Source organism: Mustela nivalis (assembly GCF_964662115.1).
Source record: "Mustela nivalis genome assembly, chromosome: 14".
Classification (NCBI taxonomy): Eukaryota; Metazoa; Chordata; class Mammalia; order Carnivora; family Mustelidae; genus Mustela; species Mustela nivalis.
The window spans coordinates 36,799,871-36,824,028 of record NC_139033.1 but is presented as its reverse complement, the minus strand read 5'-3'; the positions used below and the strand labels follow the sequence as shown (position 1 = coordinate 36,824,028).

At 46.3% G+C, this 24,158-nt stretch overlaps 1 protein-coding gene across 1 annotated transcript in view; it reads right to left on the bottom strand.

The window, feature by feature from the left end:
* The window catches only part of ATP8B1 (ATPase phospholipid transporting 8B1), a 125,352-nt gene that overhangs the window by 26,756 nt on the left and 74,438 nt on the right, over window positions 1-24,158 (bottom strand). The window contains exons 3-15 of the mRNA XM_082699839.1: window positions 18,575-18,672; window positions 16,938-17,051; window positions 14,899-14,997; window positions 14,739-14,800; window positions 12,367-12,439; window positions 12,191-12,261; window positions 10,128-10,210; window positions 9,849-10,007; window positions 9,590-9,678; window positions 7,308-7,498; window positions 4,829-5,037; window positions 2,599-2,642; window positions 1,762-1,918 (exon numbers count right to left, since the gene is read on the bottom strand). Of these exons, the coding sequence (XP_082555965.1) occupies window positions 1,762-1,918; window positions 2,599-2,642; window positions 4,829-5,037; window positions 7,308-7,498; window positions 9,590-9,678; window positions 9,849-10,007; window positions 10,128-10,210; window positions 12,191-12,261; window positions 12,367-12,439; window positions 14,739-14,800; window positions 14,899-14,997; window positions 16,938-17,051; window positions 18,575-18,672 (1,449 nt within the window). The remainder of the gene's footprint in view (window positions 1-1,761; window positions 1,919-2,598; window positions 2,643-4,828; window positions 5,038-7,307; window positions 7,499-9,589; window positions 9,679-9,848; window positions 10,008-10,127; window positions 10,211-12,190; window positions 12,262-12,366; window positions 12,440-14,738; window positions 14,801-14,898; window positions 14,998-16,937; window positions 17,052-18,574; window positions 18,673-24,158) is intronic.

The window sequence follows — 24,158 nt, the reverse complement described above, 5'->3', positions numbered from 1 at the left end:
CCAGCTGTACTTTATTCGCGGTGGCTGACAGCAACTGCCCATCATGGACTATGTGAAAGAAGTTTCCTCAAGACATACAACTCCTGGCCTCAGCGGACAGTGGGACAAAGAGCTGCGCAACATTCGGCTGGAAGGACACACCGGGTCGTGAACTCCACTGAACCCAGCCTTCCACCTGCCAATGCGGAGGACGCTGGTGCTCGGACCCAAGACCCGGGTCTGTATCCTGTGCTGTGGCAGCCACCCAGATGGGACCGGCCCATCTCTAGCAGAACAGGGCTCTTCCCGTAATGTCCCGGGGAGGAAAAAAGAACATATAGGCCGTAAGATTGAAGGATGTTTGCCTACGTCAGCTGCTCAGTTCTCAAAATAACCACCACACACTATTAAAAAAGGGGGGTCAGAATCATGTTACTAATGAGTCAAGACCTAAGAGAACCATGTTGCTTAGAAACATCACAGTGGATCCTTACTGCATGAATAAAATGTGCTTGGCTAGAAACAAACCTTGACCAGCGTGTTGGTTACTTACGACCTGGTGTGTCCCTGTCTTCCCCGACTTTGCCCGCTAACAGGCTTCCCTGTATCTGTCCCCATTTGAATTCTGCGGTTATCTTGCTTTACCACACCGTGAGAGCCAGCCTTGGAATGGGTTTCTTTGCAATCTGCTGGAAGTAGTGCCCGGAGCTTGTACACATTCAGCTTTTTTTTTGCATATTTCTTCCGCCGGGAGAGTTCATATTTGCCACACGTGAGGTCGCAAGGTCAGAAAACAGAAAGGCCCCGTCCTCTGCCGCACTGACCTGAGGGGAGGCTGGACAGGCAGACCGTGCTTCACTGCAGAAGTGCCAAAAGGGTTGCTTTTGCACTTTTGATAATGCGCAGGTATATTTATAGAACTTACTGTAATGTCTGTGTGTGAAAAAATGGCTAGCTTTCACGGACACGGGACCAAGTTGCTGCAACAAAGCTGGCACAGCTGTATTTAAGAAATCTGCAAAGCGGGGTGCCTGGATGCCTCAGTCGTCATTCAGTGTCTGCCTCCGGCTCAGGTTGTGATCCCAGGGTCCTGGGATCCAGCCCCACATTGGCTCCCTGTCAGCAGGGAGTCTGCTTCTCCCTCTGCCCCTGCCCTACTTGTGTGCACTCACTCACTCTCTCTCTCTCAACTAAATAAAAAAAATCTTCAAAAAAAAAAAAGGAAAGAAAAAAGAATTTTGCAAAGGAACCTACAAGTCAGCTTTGCTGGCTCCCATGCAAATACACATTAATTATGCTCCTTCCCATGAAAAAGGCATCTTACGTGAGCCCAGGCTCTGGTGGGTATTACTTCAAACCCCAAACACATCTGAATCCAGAGAATAGATTCTCTCTGAAATTATTTTGTAGCAAGATTGTTCAAGTTCAAAGTCCCCTTACAATCCAGATAAGGCTTGACTTTTCATTCTCAATAAATGTCAAGTAATAGCAGGGAGGGGAGATTGGGATTCTTCCAGTAATAATGCAAGAGTCCATCATTTCTGTTAGTGTTAAGATTTCACTTGCAAAGTGATAAACACATCTGGAGCCGCACTGTGAAGCAGATGTGCATTTTCAGAGCCTGAGAGCTGGTTTCCTATCTTGCCGCCTCCTACACCATCGGGGTGAGAGCTTGCTGATGTTCACTGAGTAAAAGACACACGTCCGGTACTAATATGCATGTGAGTTACCTGCGGACGAGAACACTGTTCCCCGTGTCCGAGATGCCAGAGCCACACTTACCGTCCCCACGTTCCACCATGACTGTGTGGCAGACTGCAAGCAGGAAGAAAAACTGGCGGACTTCTGACTCTTTCCCCGACTGGATTTGCTCGATGAGATAGTGGTCATGAAATGCAAGCTTCCCATCGGCAAACGGATTCCAACTAAAGTCGACTTGCTGAGTGAGAGAAGTGGAGGGAAGAAACGGACATGAGAGTCTGAAAATGTGCACGTGGGTTTCACAAATGAACGCCGCTTGTCTTCGGAGCCAAGTGGTTCCGGAAAAGTGATCTTGGGATTTTTAACACACTCTTCAGTGTCAAGAGGCTCATACCCGTCTTAAAACAAAAAGGCACCCTGTGGTGGGTTTGAATGGCATCCCCCAGAAAGATTAGTGGAAATCCTGACCCTGGTAGCTGTGAGGACGACCTTATTTGGAAATAAGGTCTTTGCAGATGGAATCGAGTTGCGATGAGGTCCTACTGGATGACGGGGGACACTAATCCAGTGACTGGCGTCTTTGTAACAGAGGAGGGAAATTGGGACGCAGACACACAGATGCCCAGGGAGACCGTCATGGGATGACGTTAGCACATATTTTAGGATCAGGTCTGTAAGCCAAGGAATGGCAAGGACTGCAGGCCACCACCAGCAGCTAGGAAGAGGCAAGGGAGGATTCTTCTCTAGGACCTCAGAGGGAGCCTGGCCCTGCTGGGAGCTTGATTTCAGACGTCGGGCCCCCAGAGCCGTGAGAGAATGAACTTCTGTTGTTTTCAGCCCCCCATTCCGTGGTACTTTGTTTCAGCCATCATGGGCCAATGCGCACCCCTGAACCCTTCCCAAGGTGAAAGGACTCACCTCGATCTTGCTGTGACTGTTTTGCGAAGCATCCCGATGGTCTCCTGAGGAGCAAACAGGACACAAGAAATGGAGTCTCCGCCCGTGTAGGAGGTCCTGCCCCATCCCCACCTTGCTTTAGTTCTATGGGTTTCAGCCTGTTTCTGGACAGCCTTCAAGTTTAGAACTCTTTTTCAAGAGTTGTGAAAACAAGAGAACCTAACGAGAAAATCTGATGCCAACGATATACAGCCTGCAAAGGCTCAAATGCTTTCTACTTGGCTCTTTACACAAGAAGTTTGCTGACCCCCATCCGTGAACCCCCCCCCCCATCCTGAGGTTCAAATACTAGTGCCTCTGTCCTTCCACACGGCATCCTTTTCGGGGGCCAGACTCCTACCCCTTGAAGTGCTTTACCTGCCCCCCCCACCACCATGAAAATAAATTCTCTCTCATGTCCATGAGAACAACCATTTCCTGGACCCCCAGTGTCCCACCACCTTCCTCACGGACCCCATATCTGAGATGCTCCTTATGTAAAAACACATTCATAGTATAGTTTTCTACAAGGGAAAAGCACATGGTATTCTAATTGCTCTTTTAAAAAATTGAATGAAGTGGGTGCCTGGTTAGCTCAGTCAGTTAAGCATCTTTTTTTTTTTTTTTTTTTTCAGATTTATTTACTTATTTGAGAGAGAGAGAGAGTACACAGTGTTGGTGGGGGGCAGAGGGAGAGAGAGACTCCTTAAGTAGACTCTCTGTTGAGCACGGAGCCCCACACGGGGCTTGATTCCAGGACCCTGAGATCATGATCTGAGCTGAAACCAAGAATCAGCCACTTAACCAACTGGGCCACCCAGGCGCCCGACATCCAAGTCTTGATCTCAGTTGGGGTTGTGATCTTGGGATGGCGGGATCGAGCCCCACATCAAGCTCTGTGTTCCGCGCGGAGTCTACTTAATCCTCTTCCTCTGCTCCTTCCCCCGGTCGTGCTTACTCTCTCTCAAATAAATAAAATCTCTTTAAAAAAATGATTAAAAACTGTATTCAGTCTTTATTTAAAAGTTAGAACACTGAATACAGTATTAGCCTTAATATTTTTATAAATATGCAGCATGTTTCAAAATATTAGAATGCTCATCAACTTTTTCAAAATAATTATGGGGACATACATATAAAATTCACATTAACTATTTTTTTTATTTATTTGACAGAGGGAACACAAGCAGGGGGAGTGGGCGAGGGAGAAGCAGACTCCCGGCCGAGCAGGGAGCCCAATGCGGGGCTCGATCCCAGAATCCTGGGATCATGGCTTGAGCTGAAGGCAGACATTTAACTGACTGAGCCCCCCAGGCGTATCCCACCTTAACCATTTTTTTTTTTAAAGATTTTATTTATTTATTTGACAGACAGATCACAAGTAGGCATAGAAGCAGGCAGAGAGAAAGGAAGGGAAGCAGGCTCCCCGCTGAGCAGAGAGCCCGATGTGGGGCTCAATCCCAGGACCCTGAGATCATGACCCGAGCCGAAGGCAGAGGCTTTAACCCACTGAGCCAACCAGGCGCCCCCCACCTTAACCATTTTTAAGTGTACAGTCCGGTGACAGTAAATACAGTCCCACTGCCATGCAGCATCACCCCCCACCCACTTCGGAGCTCACTCATCTGGTAAAGCTAAAACTTGGTACTCATTAAACAGTAACTGCCCCCCCCCCCCCCGGCAACAACCCATTCCACTTCCCGTCTGTGTAAATGTGTGTCCTTTGTGACTGGCTTCTTTCACTGAGCATGGTGTCTTCCAGGTTCACCCATGGTGCAGCGTCTGGCAGAATGTTTTCCTTTTCAAAGCTGACTAATATTCCGGGTGTATGTGCACCCCACATTTTATCCACTCATCTCCTGAGGGACACTTGGGTTGCTTCCACACTTTAGCTATTGTGAATAATGCTGGCAAGAACATGCTTGTGCAAATCTCTCTCCCCATCCCTGTTTTTGGTTCTTTTGGGTTCACACCAAGAAGTGGAATTGTTGGATCACACGGTACCTTTATGTTTAATTTTTTGAGGCACGTGTGCCTCCTTCTGACTGTTGACCTCTCCCATGCATGTGTTCCTGAGGCCACCAGAGAAGCCACCTCAGAACTCAGCCCAGAATGGCCACTAGGGCTGGGATCGGGGAGGACAGCGACAATTCTGGGAAGGCGGGTCCTGGTCACATGGACCCCAGGGGACTGAGCGATGGCTTCCACTCACCATAGATTTGCCCATTGATGCAGCACTTCTTAAAGGTCATGATGTTTTGCGTGAGTGTCCCTGTCTTGTCTGAAAAAATGTACTGGATCTGGCCCAGCTGCTCGTTCAGCGTGGTGGTTCTGGCCTTTGCAGGCGTGTCCTTCTCTGGATAGTACATCTGCAGGTCCCAGTTTATGAAGTAACTCTGTCCAAGCCGGATCACTTCCACACTGGGAAGACAAGACGCAAGGTTACTCTGGATGGCGCTCTCAGATCCGAGAGGCACGGAGCGGGCTTCATCTACACTCGTGTGCATGGGAACGGGCTGCCCATGAGCCCTGCAGGGTCCATGCGCCCATCCTCCGGGTTCTCCTGACCAGACACATCTTTCTCCAGCCTTGATTTCTCACGCAATCCTGAGTATGTCTGACCCCAGTACCCTGTGGGACTGGCGACATGGTGACAATGTAGCAATCCCTCTTCTCATTCTCATAGCACCTGGGGATGACGGACATGGCTATGCTCACCTCTGCCCCCAGCTGGAGGGGAGGGTCCACGAGGTTACAGACCCTGTGTGCTCATAAGTAGGCCCTAGGGCTCTCAGCAATTAACTCCTACACTGTGATACCACACTGTGAAAAACCAGGGTTTTTTTTTTTTCCCTAAATTTTTAAGGAGATAAAGAATGTCCCAAATAGATACTCTAGAAGAATCATCTCAATTTTAAAACTCTAAGGGATTAAATATATCACAGTTCTAAGGAAGCTGTTGACATGTTCAGCCAAGGTTGAATGGGCAAAAGAGGTCTTATAATAAATTAAAGAGATGGAAAAAGAACTCCTTCTCTCACCCTGTAAGTATTTCCTGAGTGCCCTCTATGTATAGACACCACTCTAGGTACAGGAGGCCACATTAGGAAAGAGAACAGACAAAATCCCTGTCTTTAAGGAGGTTACCTTCTACTGGGGACAAATACAGAAACCTGTAAATACAGCATGGGGTGAAAATTCCGCCCACAGAACATCAAAGCAGGGTAAAGGGAAGATGGAGAGCAACAGGGAACGGAAGTGACTTCTAAGCTGGAGTGGGTCCGAAAAGGCCAGCGTGCTAAGGGGATGTCCAAGCAGAGGCCTGAAGGAAATGAAAGAGCAACCGTGTAGGTAAGAGGCGAAAACATTCCAGGCGAGGACCAGAGCAGGTGCAAAGGGTCTGTGGTAGGTACTGGCACCACCCTGAGGAGTAACAAGGGGACTGGAGTTGAGGGAGCCTAAGGAGGGGGCGAGGTGCAAGAGGTGATGAGGGGGAGGAGGAGAGCAACAGACCACACTGGGCCTTGCGGGTCACAGCGTGGCCTCAGTAATGAGTTTATCCTGAAGGTGATGGAAAACTACCATAGGTAGAAAACAAAGCAGAATGACCTGATCCGACTTATCAGATCTAGAAGGGCCTTTATTTCCAAGAGAAATAAGGAAATCACATTAATCACGACATGATTTTTTAAAAACTGAAACTGACACACAGTTTATTTTATAACGCACAGTTTTAAACAAAATCATCTGTTTAGTAGCTCCCTCAACAAAGGTAAAACTCATCTCAGTTTTTTGTTATTGTTTAAGTGACTGCAAACACATGGCTCCCCAGGGCTCTACTCCATGGAGAGAGAACAGCAGTAACTACACATAATAAAATTACAAATCAAACAAATGCACATGTAATAAAATTAAAATAAAACAAGTGCTTCTAATTACAGAAGTATATGTGATCCTGTATGTCTCTGGGCTGTTACTTAATTGGAACTCAGAGGAGACTCTGGCTCCTGGGTATATTCCAACACACAACTCCCCATCCAGGGGGTCTAAAATCCAATGGCTGAATGACAGCAGGCCTGGAGATTGAAGAAGGAAAAAAGTGAACAAGGAAGGAATCTCACCAAGCAAGGTGATCACCACTGTCAGAGACAGTGACTCCTCTATTGTGGTTGAGATTGAGATGAGAAACAGAGCACTCGGAGAGGCGGACTGAGGGCGGGGAGAGGGGCATTCCCAACGGAAAGTAGCGGCCAGGAAGCATTTTATAAGCAAGGGATGTGCCAGGCGGTAATAAAGAAGACCCAGCTAAGATATTAGGAAGGCTCCTGAAAAGGAAAACAACTAAGTTTTCCCACGACGCTAGAAATCTCCACCTTCTCCCAAGGCCCTTTCTGAAGCTTGGGCTCTGAAGTCCACGGAGAAGGAATCTTACCAAGGAGTGACTTCTGGACTCCGGTGGTCTCATCTGCAAAGTGGGCAAGACACAAGGTGCTGTGCCTGGTACGGACCAGACACTCCCGTGTTGACTTCCTTTCCCCCTATTACCTCCAATCCTGAAATGAAGGTTATCTTCTTACTTGCTCCTTACGGCCTCAAAGACCAACAATTACTGATGGAACTGAAGGTGCGAAGTTGGGAAAATGTGCTCACGCTTCCCTTAAAGCAGGAGGCCCACGAGAGGCCAGCCTTACCTGACATAGAGAGAGATGGGCACCATGGTGTTTAGAATGATGATGTAGCCCCAGAAATTTAGGAATCCACGGTAGGAGGGTGTATAGTCTTCTCCATCATAGAGGTACCAAGAATAGTTGCCAACTTGAGCTTCCCAGTAAGCATGGCCAATGGCAAGACCAGCAGAAACCAGGATGAGAACAACAAAGATCTAGAAGACACGAAACACTGAAGTGTATTTGGAAGACAGACTGCAAACTCCCAGAATGTCACAGGTACTAACTAATCTTACTGAATACCTCGCACGTTAATAATTTAGCAGTCAGTAAAAACACACTTAAAGGGAAAACAACGCCACCAGGATGCTTTGAAAGCCCATCTGAGTTCTGTGATTGACTAATTTATCCTAGGTCACACATATAGGCACAGTTTTGTCCCCAAAGCTATGGTTCAAAAGAGAAAGTGGTGTCTTATGTTCAAATTCTTAATCGTCCTTTAATGCCTGTAGGGCATTCAATCCATGACCTTCAGTTTGAATAATATCGTACTGCTTGGGGAAGGTACCTTACATGAAATAATTTCAAACAATGCTGACTTGGGATGCTTAGAGAAAATATCTGAAGGAATACGTTTTTTAAGTTAAGAGAATTTCATCCAGATTTGGGTAATGATTCCTAAAGATTTAATTATCACTTCAAGTTTAAGGTCACTTGAAAAGTGGTACCCTAAGTATATCCTGTTGGGGAAATTATGAGGATACATTTAGGGGATGAATGCAAAAGTCCACTGTCCTCACGGTATCTGGTATTTATGGGTAGGAATACAATTTCTGAGGACAGATTTAAACTTCTGGACACAGATTCCAATAGTGCTCTATCTCAAAACCACGTGGCTCAGCAGGAGAGAACTCATTGTGAGTCGTTTGGCCATAACCAGGACAAAGACGCTGAAGATGCACTTAAAAGGTTCAAAGTTTTAATGAAATTCCAGATCAGAGAAAAAAAAAATTCTCAAATCAGTGTATTACTTTTATATGACTTTGAACAAGTATATGTAAAGTACTGTAAGTTTTAGAATTCCCCCAAAACCTTATGAATTCAAATTAACCTAAATACTTGCGAGAAAGTGAATTTTCACTGGGAAATCAGAGGATTGCCTAATATTTGGAGCCAGGCCTGAGATGCTATCCTTAAATGACTTTGCAAGGTTTGCCTTTGGCTGACATCTGGGAACTTAGATGGAAGGGTTTCCTTTTCCCTTATTTCCTGATAAGAATGGCTCTTTGTGCCTAACTGTAAAACAGCATGGTTTATGTCGGCCACCTGCGTTCTTCCAGGGAATCTGGAATTTTGGTACCCGCCTGGCCAATGGTGCCTATGTGAGCAGATCCCAATAAAACCCCAGGCACAGACCTTCCCTGGTACGGACATCTCACATGGCCTGTCAGAAACTGTTGCTCAGGGAATTAAATGTGTCTTGCCGTGTGAGCCTACTGGAAGCGACTCTTGGAAGCTGCCACCTGGCTTCCTCCAGACTCTGCCTCATGGGCCTTTTGTCTTTGCTGATCTTGCTTTGTAGTAAGTTACAGTAAGTCATAGCTATGAGGCGAACTAGCTTCTCTAGTCTATGAGTCCTCCTAGTGAACCACCAAAGCCAGCGGTGTTCTTGGGGACTCCTCAACACACCTTATACTTAGCCTTGCCTTTTATGTAGACTTCTACAGTGTATGTGATGGGGGAAAGTTTGCGTTTACAAGAACTACCCCTTGGGGAAACTAATAGCAGTAAAATCAGCCCTACATTGACTCTAGGAGCCCAGTCTCACAAACTGATCTTGGGCTCCCTGGTCACTCTAGTTAAAAGACGCTCAATCAGAGGCTCCTACAACTGGAATTTCAATTCCCAAAAGGATTCTCCTATAGGAGGTATGGCATTTCTGAGAAAAAAGTAAGCGAGTCCTCTCTCTCCCACCTAGCCTTGGAACACCGCATGCGTTCTTCTCCTTGGCTCGCAGAGGTAAGATTTCTCTGCATTAAGAAAAGCCTGGGGGCACCTGGGTGGCTCAGTGGATTAAAGCTTCTACCTTCGGCTCCGGTCATGATCTCAGGGTCCTGGGACTGAGCCCCGAATCAGGCTCTCTGCTCAGAGGGGAGTCTGCTTCTCCCGCTCTCTCTGCCTGCCTCTCTGCCTACTTGTGATCTTTCTCTGTCAAATAAAATAAAATAAAATAAAATAGGCTAAAACAGCATTACAGCAAAAGACAGCAGTCTAGCCTCTCATCTACTGAACTAGAAAATAAGTACCGTATAAACCATGTAGTTCATCAGGTAATCAATTTTAGTTCTTTTAAATCTGGTTTTCCCACTATTCTTCATTATTTTCGTGTCAGCACCTAAAAGCAGAAAATTCAAACTGATCAATACTTGGGAAAATCAATTCACAGCCACGTCAATAAAACTACTCTTTCTTCAGTTTTGACGGACAATGAACAGAAAAAACAATCCCCTCTTTAAGACTTAAAAGCACGTATCAGATAAATTTCCCAAGAAACTCCGAAATTACCTGCAAAAATGACCAATCCATGGCAGAAATCCGTGTTCCTAATGACACACCCACGTAACAAAATTTTGTCTGCATCCAGAGGAAAACTTGTGTTTCTCCAAAACAGTGTTCCTGTAAACTTATCTAGTCGATTATTGGGTTCTTCACATTCAATAAAACCTTCAGAAAAATATGATTCACGTAAGTACTCACATACGAAAGAGATTGTGGTTTTAATTTTAACTAACTGGGACTGAGTTGAGCAACTAAAATTTAAAACAAAGACATGTTTGCACAAACCATCAAATGCTGTCAATGAATTTTCTCTTTGGAGGTATTGGTGTGTGATTTCAAGTGCCATTTTGAACTTTAGATTGGTTTCTCTAAAAGGAGAGGAAAAGAAAATTAAATGAGTAAAATTTGAAGCCTGGAGGGGAAATATATGAAAAATGCTACAAAATAACATTTAGGTATGCAAAAGCTAGGTCATTAGCTTTTCCGATTTTCAAACTCTGTTTGCCTTGGAACTTTGGATTTAGTGAGGTTATTTCCAGAACAACAGAAAAACTTCCTTGGCAATGACTTGGGCAATGTTGGTCCCTTCACTGTTTGTTTTTATGGGCCAATATGGTTGGGACGGAGGCACCCACATGCTTCCTATCCTCCTCCTTACTAACGTCACTTTCGCCACCCGCCTAGACTATCAAACTGCTATTTATTATTATTTTTAAAAGATTTTATTTATTTATTTGACAGAGATCACAAGTAGGCAGAGAGGCAGGCAGAGAAAGAGGGGGAAGCAGGCTCCCAGCTGAGCAGAGAGCCCAACGTGGGGCTCCACCCCAGGACCTTGGGATCATGACCTGAGCCGAAGGTAGAAGCTTTAACCCACTGAGCCACCCAGGCACCCCATCAAACTGCTATTTAAAAACTTAGTTCCTGGGGGCGCCCAGGAGGTTTAGTCGCCTGAGCATCAGACTCTTGGTTTCAGCCAGGGTTGTGATCTCAGGGTCATGGGATCAAGCCCTGCATTGGGCTCTGTGCTCACCACTAAGTCTACTCAAGATTCTCTCTCTCCTCTGACCCTTCCCCCTCCCCCTGCTCAGGCTTTCTCCCTAAAAGAAACAAAATCTTTATAAAAAAACAAAACAAAACAAAAAAAAAACCTTAGCTTCTAATATTTAATCACACTAAGATGAGTCTACAAGATGTATTTGTTACAGAAAGTGTTTGGACTCTGTCAACCTATTATTTTCAGAGAGAATAACTGGATCCTGTATCTTTGAAAGAGAATTCTATGTAGGAGCGGAGGTGGGAGCCTTACCCCCCAGCACGTGGCATTTCCCACCCACAGAGCAAGGAAGGCACACGCTCTGGAAAAAGGAGAGTCAGGCTGGGCATGTGGGCGCTGGACGTCCTTTTGTGGGCTCCCCAAACATGGACTCTGGGGTTCCCATATATTCAGACTCTGACCTGCAGCCCTCAACCTTCCCATTCTGTCTGTTCTGACAGGGCCTGTTGGGATTTGCTACCTTTGAAAAGTTTTAGAGGCTCTCACTCATGGGGATAATGGCTGTTATATAGGGAAGACTGATCAGCTGACTAACTTACAGAGCAAAGACAGACCTGGTGCCTCTGAGAGGACTTCAGCTCTCCACAGAGAACTTACGGGTATCTAGCGTGTGAGGTAAGGTGCTCACCTCAGAGAGGGAAGTGCCGACACTAGCTTGGAGAACCAGCACAGGGAAGCAGCGTCCCAACCCGGCCACTCGCTGTGTGACCTTGGGCAGGCTACCTCAGATCCTTGTGCGGGCTACCTCATATTCTTGTGCCCACCTTTCCTCGTGGGTAACATCGAGGTGGGGCCAATACTTGTCTCATAGGGTTGCTGAGGAAACGAAATGAGCTAATACATAACACTAAGGCAACACAGTAGGCACTCAAGTAACGCCTTCCAAACTGGTCAAAAGCAGTGGCAGTGTAGTGACCAGAACCAACGAAGGGAAAATCCAGAAGTGCCTACTGACAGATACTCCTAAGAATCTGTTTTTTTCTAAAACAGATTATACCAACAGTCATTCGTATGCATCTCGACATCTCCACACTGCTCAGGTGTCTACAAAGGGCTCAGGCATCCATGCTTCTACATTCCCTCAAAGTTGGGGGTGGGCAGGCTTGAAATCCCCACTTTACAGGATGAATTGGGAAAAAGAGAGGCTGGTCTGCTGGGGACACTGTTGGGTACCCAGCAAGTGCTGGGGGCAGGGCCAGACCTCAGACTCCTTTTCATGATGCAATTTTCAGTGGAATGAATGTGCCCTCAACTGTTGGCCTCAGAACAGACCCAGTGAAGACCCACTTACCCGTCCAGTTCAGCTGTTTCAACATAGCAGAGGCTGTTGGGCTCCGAGCTGGACAGCAGCAGGATGTCAGCCTGCTCAGAACAAAACACACCGATCACACAAAGATCCCCAAGACAAAACTGAGCCAGAGCCGCTGGGAGGTCAACACACGAGGCATGCAGGGTTTATTCACTTACGGGAATAAAATCATTTTTTTTCAGGCGAATGACATCTCCAACTTGAATCTCTTTCCACTTGGCAACTTTGAATCTAAATGTTAAAAATGATAGTTTATTGGCTTTTTCAAAGTTACTGGCAAAAGATTTGGAATTATTCTTTCTAGAAGCCAACCATTCTGGGGAAAGCGGGACTATCACAGAGAAAGGGTTTTCCTAAAAGGACAGCCACTGAATGATGAAACCACATTGAGTGGTTGTGGGAATCACAGTCTCCTCTAAAGGAAGTAGTGGTGATGGGGACCTTTGTGACCTGTTCCTTCCTAGGTCACATAGTGAAGGCTAGAGGGGGTACTTAAATGTGCGGCAAGGAGGGATTCCCGGCACCGCCTTTGTTTTTGCTCAGGTCCTGTGTGCTACTACCTCTCCTGCTCTCTTTCCTCTGGGCTGTCCACCACCTGCTCAGGACGCAGGTCTCAGGTGGTCCCGGGGCTATTTTCAGTCTTAAATTCCATAGGAAATACCCTTTAAATATCTCACAAGTCAACATCTTTTTTAAACATCTTTTTAAAATATCTTTTAAAACAAGTAGTCTGTTTTAAAGATGTTCATCTAGACAAAAGGTATCCCTAATAGATACTGTGAATCTACCGCAACTAATAATCTTAATTTTTTTGGAGGCAGAAATCCAATTATTATGTGTGTGCTCCCATTAATTCATGGATAAAAGAGAGCTGGAGTTGAGAATGGGTATTTTTTTTCAACTTAAAATACATCTTAAATATATGCCTATACACCAGTTTCACCAATTTTATTAGAATACATAATTCTTAATCTTAGCATCAAAAAGAAAAAACGTGGCTCATCTGTCAAGAAATGAAGTGGTAGTTAGTTTACATGTCAGTATCTGGAAAACTGTAAATTAGAATTGGCATATGAGTGTCAAATTATAAATGAACAAGTTAAGAACATTCTTCCCACAGAGCTTTCTGGGGGTATGAGAGGCAATTCAGTTGAACCCTTCCACTGTGACATCTGGTTTCCCCTTGGGAGGTCCCCTACCCTCCTGACAAGGTCCAAGTCTCTGCACAGGCTTGACCCTAGTCCAGGGGGAGCTGGGGCGACAGCCCCATCAGATATGCACCCGACCCCAAATTCAAGGCCACTCGGAACTACTCTTTATCAATGGAGTTAACCAGGCTGTGGCCTATCGCCAGGGTCGTGGGGGCTGGCTGTGAATGTTACCACTCTCCCTGACTCTAAGTGATTTGAAAGGAAACCTTCAGAACAGAATCCACTTATCGGGGCAGGAAAAAAAGCCGTCCAAACAGACTGACAGCGTCTGTATGCAAATAGACACAGCAGAACTGTGCGTCTAAGTCACCTTCTTTTTCTCAGGGTCGACATCTAAAAGCGTCTTTGAATTGGGCCTTCACACTATTTTTTTTCTTTTTCACTGAAGTGTGATTGATCTAGAATATCCTAGTTTCCGGAGTACAGCACAGGGATTTGGCATCTTCTCGGTCACTATTTTTAGCCCCTGACTTATGGTTCTGCCTCCAGGCGCTGCGCAGAAAACAGCTCATTCCTGGTCTGTGAGTTGGCACCTCGGTCACAGCTGACGATGGTTATTTAACATTTATGGAGCACTGTCGGTGTGTCGGAGGCTCTGAGGGACCAAAACAAACAAGCAAACAAAAAACCCCACAAAACCCTAACCGAATACCATCAGGACAGTCTCTTTGAGAAACCTAGAGTTCGGGACAACTGAGACGCCGACACCAATAACCCTAATGAAAGTCAGGCCACGAGAAGAAAGAGCAAAGCAAAATGCCCTCAAAGTGCAGAGAAGGGAGAAATCCCTTGAGGTGGAGAATCAGGAAAGGTGTCAAGGTATTTGGGCAGAATCTTGAACACATCGGTTTGGGAACGGCAAAGACGGGAACTCCAGGCTGAAGGAGTAAACAGTGTCAACAGTGCTGGGGCGCCTGGGTGGCTCCGTCAGTTCAGGGTCTGCCTTCGGCTCAGGTCATGATCCGCAGGGTCCTGGGATCAAGTCCTGCATTGGGCTCCCGGCTCAGCGGGGAACCTGCTTCTCCCTCTGCCCCTCCCCCTGCTCAATCTTTCTCCCTCTCAAATAATAAATCAAAGTTAAAAAAAATAAATAAACACAACAGTGCTGTTACCGTAGGGCCCGTAACCCAACTTGGCTATAGCCTCTGGGTCTCGAGGAGGAGACCAAGTCTTAGTAAATTAACAGAGACCCTTTAAGGGAAACGGCCGCTGTGCTGACAGCCTTCTAAGGTCGGAAGGGTTGTCTCTAAGCATGTTTCTGAGCACAGTGACCCACTCTACCCCTGTAACTAAGTAACAAACAAAGGAAGGCACAGTACCTGCCATCCTTAATGACTTCACACGTCCTATTATTGATTTCGTTATCCATTTTATGGCGAGCCTTTACAAGACAGAAGGCAAAAGATTATTTTAATCATCTCAAAATAGAAGGTACCGATGCCGCCTCGGCGAGGAGAAAGCCACACAAGCCATCCTTACCACGTCGTCCACCAGGTCCTTGATGGCCGTGATGCCCAACACCACGAGCAAGGGGAACAGGGTGGTGTACCATGCCAGGGTCGAGATTTCAGGTATTGCCTGCCAGAAACACAAGGAAGACATGTGCCCATGGAAGCATGGCCTCTACAGTGACTGCTAATTCCAACTTCCCCCGACACTCGAGTCTACGCCCTGCAGAGCCTGGAGGAAAGGCAAGGCATCCGAGCCTCCAGCCAACCTTCTTCCTGCTGCCCTCTCCAGCTTCTGACCTCCAGGAACAGATCCCGGAGGACGATGCAGAGAACAGGCTCTCCACTGCTGGTTGCCCAGCCAGTGGTCTCTGAGGGTCTCAGGATGGAGGTCAGGACGCATTAGGGAGTGGCCGAAAGCTCATTATTGCTCTGGGCATCTTTGGCGGTCACCGCTACTGGTCCAGCCGAGAAAGGGGCCGCCCTCCCAGGAGGCCTGGTCCCTTTGAAGACAGGCTTCAAGGTGGAAAAAAAGATTGGGAGGCAAGTTTAGTAAAGATCTCTTGTAATCCAGTATGGATTTTCAGACCACATAACGTAGTGGTTAAAAGGACAATCTCTGCAGAGAAATTACTGGATCCAAATCCTGTCTTGCTCTCTCACTCAGGGCTTTGGGATTTGGAGCAAGTTCCTGTACCTGCCCAGGCCACAGTTTCTCTGCAAAATGGGAGGTTATGATAGCCCTCGCATCACAGAGAAGAATTAAGTAAAGTAACAAGGCAAGCAACTGGCTATAATTTATTCCAATTTAAATTGCTCTATCTTAGGAGACGATGGTTAGGGGTGGGCTGGAAGAGAGAAAGCTCACTTGCCGCATTATTCTCACGGTGGGTAATTCCCCTCTTCCTTGTTCGAAGGCAGGCGGGCAGGGAAGGACAGCTCACTTATCACAAAGCAGAGCCTTCCAATTTTAGTGTTGGTCTCCACACGGGCCTATTTCAAAGGTCCCTCCTGATAACAGGACCGTTCTATACTCTCAAGCCTGGAGGTTTCATATTCTACCGCATCTGTCGGGTCTGTTTCTCCCTCGGGTTTCCTCGCCACTCCCTGCGCCCTCCATCCCGACCTGGGCACACACACACTCCCATCTCATGAAGCCTTCCGGAGGGAATCCCACAGAGGAGACTGTTTTCTAAATCCAGCTCTGGTTGTAAAAAAGCTGGTAACACCAAGTGGCGATGCTGCCCTTCGTAGCCTGCACATCGGGGGCTAAAGGTCAACAGTCTGGCAACGAGAGGGTGTAAAGTTCTCAGACTCTAACAACAGTTACTACACAGGGAAAATTAACACTCTCCAGGTAAGTGAGTCCTTTACAACAATGGGGACAAAGACTCAGGAAAAGAACAGGCCTTTTGTCCACATAAAAGCAGCTTGCAAAAATAATTTATTGAGATTTATGACTCAAATATTAACACAAATTAATATTCTTGAGGAAATCAAGCATCTGAAGAGAAAACAAAGGGCTAGCAAGCACACAGAAAACCAGAATTTTAAGGTACAAATAATTTTACAAAGTGAAAGTTTTAACTGTGGTCACTTTGGGGAAACCAGTTTTAACACTCACATCAGGATGAAATGGAATTTTAGGGGCACCTGGGTGGCTCAGTGGGTTAAGCCTCTGCCTTCAGCTCAGGTCATGATCCCAGGGTCCTGGGATCGAGCCCCACATCGGGCTCTCTGCTCCGCAGGGAGCCTGCTTCCTCCTCTCTCTCTGCCTGCTTCTCTGCCTACCTGTGATCTCTGTCTGTCAAATAAATAAATAAAATCTTTAAAAAAAAAAAAGGATGAAATGGAATTTAAAAAAAATATACAATTAAAATATCTCCACTTGCTTCCTTTCCCTGTTCAATGAACACTGTCACGCTGGTTCTGCATGAGGCACGATTCCTTTACATTAGTGTTACACTAATGTAACTAACTACACTACTTTCAAGATTATACATGTCCACAGTTTCAGTGTTACTGAGTCATCACAATTCAAAACAGATTCAAGACGTCGAAGGTCATTACCTGTAAGATAAGAAGGATCAGGAAATAGAAATTGGCTGCTCTCTTAAACTGCTCAAACAAATTCATCGGTAGAAAGGAAAATGCATTATACTTGTATGTTTTAATTGCATTATTCTGTTGGGGAGAAAAAAAAAAAGAAAGTCACTCTACGTGAGGTCACACATTTGTCCCAGTGTAAACACACCTGCAAAAATCCCTAAAGCCTGATGGCCTACGGTGACACAGGATATTGGCCAGAAAGACACTGAGATTTCCTTTATGCCTTTTATTCTAAACAGGGCCTCCTTGACTCCTTGGAGGCTCAGGTTAGAGACAGTAACAAGAAGTAGACATTTGCCCTCAAAGGATCTCCACGGCAAATCTGGCTGGGGAACAAGCAGACGCTGCTGGCAGATTCCTCGACTCCTCAGAGCCTCTTAGAAAATGGAGCAAAGGGGCGCCTGGGTGGCTCAGTGGGTTGGGGCCTCTGCCTTCGGTTCAGGTCAAGGTTCCAGGGTCCTGGGATCGAGCCCCGCATCGGGCTCTCTGCTCAGCGGAGATCCTGCTTCCTCCTCTCTCTGCCTGCCTCTCTGCCCACTTGTGGTCTCTGTCAAATAAATAAAATCTTAAAAAAAAAAAAAAAAGAAAGAAAATGGAGCAAAGCGTGATGTCCGCATGGACCACAAAGCTGGAGGAGGGACACTCTTTTACTTAAGGAGGGATGAAGGCTACTATGCGCTGAACTGTGTGCCCCCAAAAGATATGCTCGATCCTAATCGTAGGACCCATGACTGTCATCTTATTTGGGAACGGGGTCTTTGCAGATGGGATCATGTTCCAGCGATGTCACACTGGATTAAGGTGGGTCCTGATCTGACAACTGCCATCTTTAGAAGACGAGGACAGCCAGACACAGACATGGGGACACACAGGGACAAGGCCATGTGAAGATGAAGCCAGAGATTGAAGGGATGTGTCTACAAGTTAGGGGGCGCCAAGGATTGTCAGCCACCTCCAGAAGCTAGGGGAGAAACTTGGAACAGACCTTCCCTCATGCCTTTTAGAAGGCACCAACCCTGCAGACACTGTGATTTTGGACTTCTGGCTCCCCAAACTGTAAGAGAACGAATTTCTGTTGTCTTAAACTAGCCCGTTTGTGTCCCTGTTACAGCTGTCCTAGAGAGCTGAAAGATGTATTACAACATGTAAGCATACACTTGACAGGTGATATCCTATTTTAAAGGTAATCAGGATTATTGGAGGTGAAAATATCTTCAAAGTCTCTAAGTCGATCACAGGCAGAGAAGTGGGAGAGAAGTTATCAAGATTCCTTTCAAATTCCTATTACTTTCAAACACAAGACTTCTGTGACATTATTATAAATTCTTATATAAAACATTAAGAGAGCTCCGTGCACATAGGGAAGATTCCAGTCGACTTAATTTTGTTTTGGTCTGTGTCCAGCCACTCCTATTCACCTTTATAAAACTGAGTGTGATGAATGATCATGATACTCTATAGAATGGACAATGATGACCAACGGCCCAGGGCCAGGGATGACCTGGAAGGCAGATGTCTCATGAAGCTGGTAAGCACAGGGGCCACTGGAGGACACTGGCTTTTAGTAAAGAGTTTTTAGAAAGTTAAAATCAACTTACCGAGTACTTGCTCTCCTTAATACAAAAGAACCTTGTGTTCATGAAGTGAGGTTGTTCATGGAAGCTTCGATCGTTTGCTTTGACTTGCCATGTACAATCTTTTAAAAAGAAAGAGAAAAAAGCCCATCGGGCAGAGAATTAGCATATGGGTATGGGCTGAATTTTGTCCTTCCCGGGTTCAGATGTTGAAGTCTGAACTCCCACTCTGAGCCTCGGAATATAATCTGATGACATAACCTTTATATTATACGATGACCTGACTTCCAATTCTGATTACTGCAGATGTAAGCAAGTTAAAATGAGGTCATTAGAGTCACCCCCAACCCAACAGGACTGATGGCCTTCTAAGGATTTTTTTTTTTTTAAGATTTTATTTATTTATTTGACAGAGAGAGATGACAAGCAGGCAGAGAGAGAGGAGGAAGCAGGCCCCCTGCTGAGCAGAGAGCCCGACACGGGACTCCATCCCAGGACCCTGAGATCATGACCTGAGCAGAAGGCAGCGGCTTAACCCACTGAGCCACCCAGGCGCCCCCCCCTTTGCTCCATTTTCTAAGAGGCTCTGAGGAGTCGAGGAATCTGCCAGCAGCGTCTGCTTGTTCCCCACCCTGATGGCCTTCTAAAACAAAGTAAATCTGCACACGGGTCGCAGGGAAAACACCCCCACCTCCAAGCAGTAGGCGAGGCCTGGAACAGACCCTTCCTTCCCTTCCAGCCCCTGGAGGAACCAACCCCTGCCCACACCTTGATTGCAGACTTGCAGGCTCCAGATCAGAGATAATTAAGTTTCTGCTGTTGAAGCCACCCAGATGGTGACACTTTGTTACAGGAGCCCCAGCAAACTTGTGGATATGTTGTTATTTGACCGACGACTGTCCATAGAACACTGGGGATCTAAGAATAATCCTCGTTAAACATGAGCCAAACACAATCCCAGAGCCTCGGGAGGTCACAGCTAAATGAAACCAAATTATTATTTTCACACTCACGTACTTGGTTTGTAAAGTTTCTAACCCATTAAATAGTGAGTGAATGGATAAGTCAAAGAAAAGGCCATCACTGACTAATTCAACACTCTTGGGACCTGATCACAGATCAATGTCCTCTGCTCTACCTCACGCGCTTAATTATCACACCCGCAGTGCTGAGCCCACTCGGTCCGTTCAATCAGCAGAGACCCAAATTCCCAGGAACCTGAGAATGTCCACAGCATCTCTAATGCTGGGGGGAACATTTCTCACCCAACAGGTGTCTCATTAAGCTCTTCTCCCTAACCATCCCCCTCCCCCACTGGCCAGCACTAGCTCTTCCTAACCTGATTCTCCTTGGGGATGGTTCTCTCCATGGTTACTGGAAGACGCTGTCTACGGGTTTAGTAGAACAATTCATATCTCCTGGGAGATCACATCTTCCTCATTCCCACTCTAACCACCAACCACATTCCTAACATCTGTGCTTATCATGCCCTTATTTTTCTGTATAGGTTTATCAAGTACGCACCCCCCCCAAAATAAGTTGTTCAGGCCAGTTTGAGCTGTATCACGTGGATTCTTCTGTGAATTGCTTTCCCACCTTCAACACTATGTGAGTTTCATCAACACCAGTGTGGGTAACTGCTCTTCACTGCCACTGTCTTATAGTACCATGTGTATACCGCAGGTTCTCAGTTCTTCTGTTGGTGAATATTTGGGGTGCTTCTAGCATCTTGCTATTACAAATTCTTTTGCTATAAACATTCTCAGATTGTCTTCTGGAATTCATAAGAATATTTTCCACGTATCTGTTTAGAAGCAGAAAGTCTGGGTGATGACTCTCCTCTTTTGGTTGGCCACAATTCTTGCTGCAGCCTCCTCCTACTTCTCTTGACTGCCCCTGAAGGGACAGGAGTCCAGTCTACATTCAGGGACATCATGGGGCGCTGGGGGGTGGGAAGAGGAGAGGTAGGAGGTGGTGGTGGTATGACCTTAGCTACAGCATTGGAGAACCAGTCAGGAAGGCCTGAGGCAAGATGGCACCCTAATACTGTCTCTAAAGAGCTGGAGAGTGAGGTGGGGGTCGTCTGACTTCAAGATTGGTATCTCAGCTTGCACCATGGTGACATCACACAGTCAATCCACTGTGAGGTTACCACAAGGCTGTGGGACATAGAGATTCCAACAAAAGATGTGTTCTACTTTGAGATGGCCTGTATATTTATCTAACCCTCACAAAGGCAAGCTGGAATGGTCTCCAGGAAGTCTTCTCTGAGCCTGGGCCCCCCCAGACTCCTTTTTAATGAGCCTTTTTGCCCCTGTCTCCTTTTTAATGAGACTCCAAGGTTACAGCTTCCTTGCTCCCAAAACCCAGCCCCTGGCTACCTTCTGCCATCTCCACAGTGGTCTCCCATGTTCCTCCCTCCACAGCCTGAGACACAACACTGACCTCTCCACCTCATGGTGGGACCATTCTTTTGTGGTAGGGCTGGCTTTAAAGTTTCTCAACAAGGAGCCAACCTAGTGGCTCTCTTACTCCCAAAACCTGAATCAGAAGGAGATGGGCTCCTCCCTGATGTGCAAAATATCCTGGGGTCCTTTGTGGTGTGGCTATAGCTGCTGCTTCTTGGGCTGGTCCAGACTCATTTCTTTTTGTCATTTCTAGTGGGTCCAGAGCCAGCTAAGGACTCGCTCTAGGTAGATTTCTGAGTTGACCTGTCACCCCCTATGTTATAGCAGTTGTCAGCCATCCCATAGTGATAGGAATTCCTCCTACTGGGTGTCTGGTCCTCCCTTCTTTCCTCTCGAGCTTCGGCGCTGGCCTTGGAGACTCCCTGGCTTCCAACCTGTCCCCTTACGTGACCTTCACTCAGCAACACTGAAACGAGGGTCCCACTACTGCAGGCTTAGCTACTTTGGTGACAGGCATGCCAGTGGTCTCCAGGCCTGCAACCAGCTCACCGGGCAGACTGGGGCCCCCCATGATGTGCTGAAAGTACCCATGGAAGATATGCTTGCAGACCTTCCTGATGACTAGGAAAGGTCAAGCTCGCAAGGTGAGATCTAGTTTACTTCTGGCTCAAGTCCTCTCTGTCGCCGCGGATGCCCAGTTGATGGAGCCCAGAACCTAATGGAAATTTCAGCGAAAAGGACCTTCTCACTGAGCAATGATGCACCCGGCAGTCAGGCTACATCCACAGAAGGAAAATATTTCCACCCGCCTGGTCTGTTTTATCCACGTGTGGCCCTTGAGCGAACATTTGCTCAGTGCTTACTACGTGTAAGACGTCATGCTGAGGAGTCCAGTTTCTCCGACCATTTGGCTGTATGCACTGGGACTACTTCTTTTGCGATCTATGCTCCAAACCACCCTGAGAAGTTTGCCCACAAGCCAAGGTGGGAGGGATGCTTCTGAGCACAGGGTTGACTTTTCCACCAGGAAGGGTGGAAGTCAAGTACCTGACCTCACTTGGTTTCCTCACAAGAAGGGATAAGCATAGGGCTACTATGAAAACTCAAGACAAGGATGTCATCCATCAGGAAGGAAAGTTGAGGAAGCGCCTCTTGCCATCAGGTCTTCCGCAGACTTGGGTTTGAATGTGCATACCAGATGAACTTCCTTTGTAGGCTATACATGGGTGGTCAACCCAGCTGGAATGAACCCCTCCCCCTCCCTGGCACACTGGCAAGAGAGGGAAATTAACAACTAAAGGGACTCAACTATTTGTGAAGATGGAAATATATTAAAGAACATTTACAGGTAAGAATTCTAAAATTATTATTATTTTTTAAAGATTTTATTATCTGACAGAGAGCGAGCATAAGCAAGCACAAGCAGGGGGAGGGGCTGAGGGAGAGGGAGAAGCAGGCTCCCCACTGAGCATGGAGCCTGATGCAGAACTCTATCCCGGGACCCTGGGATTACGACCTGAGCCACTGAGGTGCCCCTAAAATTATTGATCCTATACAATTATCAAAATAAAGATATACTTCTGAAAATACTGTATTTCAGTTTTTAAATGATTCCTTTTCTGTTTTACTTTTTTAAAAACCACAATACCATTGCTACAAATTCCTCTTGCCTCATCTTGGCCACCCTTCATTGGGTAATCATGATCGCGCCATCACACACGGAACTGCACCCAGCCTCTTTCTAGCACAAGTGCAGTTTTATCAAGTGGGAAAATTAAAACGGAACCGTAAGACAACTCATCAGCACTGTTACAACGTGCGCTGTCACACGACCAGAATCTAGTGTACACGATCAGAACAGTTCTCCCCCGCTGGAACAGGAGATCTAAATAAAAAGAGCTAAAAAAGAGATTTTAAAGGGTGATCTTGAATCCATTCTCGGTTTTGGTAACTTGAAAATGTATGTGCTTTTAACAGTTTCTGTTAGCATGCAGATGGTTTGCGACACAGCTCCGCCTACCAGTGTCCCAGAACCTCACGGAGCTGCTGTTCTAAAACCCACGAAGGCTAAGAAGGAAAACAGACTGGATTCCTCAAGAAGCAAGAAAAGGCCAAAGGGAAGGGATAAAAATCAATCTCAGAAAAACTCGAGAGGAAAGAATAAGCTGCCCAGTTAGTGAATGAGCTAGATTCATTGCCTCCCCCGTACCCTGTGGTTCTTTTTTGTTTTAATTTTTTATTTAAATTCAATTTAGCTGGGATGCCTGGATGGCTCAGTCGGTTAAGTGTGTGCCTTTGGCTCAGGTCATGATCCCAGGGTCCTGGGATCCAGCCCCCCACTCAGCAGGGATCTGCTTCTCTCTCTGCCCCCTCCCCTGTTCCTCCACTCGTGTGCACTCTCTTTCTCAAATAAATGAATAAAATTTTAAAAATATATAAATTCAATTTAGTTACCATACAGTGCATTAGTTTCATTGTAGGATTTAGTGATTCATCAGTTGCGTGTAACACCCAGAGCTCATCAAGTGCCCTCCTTAAACCCATCACCCCACCCACCTCCCCTCCAGCAACCCTCACTTTGCTTGAAATTTCCCCCATAAATTAAGCCCCTAGCCAGTGGTTCCTCCGTCTGTCCCGCACCATGCCTCATCCCCAGCCCATTCTGATGTTAGCTGCTTCCCACAGAAAGGGTGTCTGACCTCAAGCAGTGGCAGTGACGGGTCTACCAGAAATGCCCTTGGTCTCTTCATTTCAGGGCTGTGGTAACACCTTGGGGAGACTGGAGAAAGTAACCAGTAGGTCTTGATCTGCAACATGCTGACCTTAACCACAGGAATTTTCTAGTTAATTTTAGAAACCTGACTGCAGTCAAATAATCAATAACCACCCTATTTCCAGCAAGGTTCCTTGTTTGGCATAATTCAGGCAAATCAGAGGGCAAACAAACTGATGCCTTCTCCTGATTCTCCTCTGAGTGTTATGCTCATCGCTTGAGGAAAATTTCAAGCGGGGATCCTAAGAAAAGCGAAGACAGAGTTCTGGGGTTTAAAATGCATTTGCAAAACACATTATATCGTACTGCATCCCTCTTTTGGACCTTCAATGGACCCACTGGCATATTAAGGGCTCAGAGAAGAAAAGTATTTAATTGTATTTAATTTGGTCTTTTCAAAATTAATGTGACCATGGCACATTAAAAA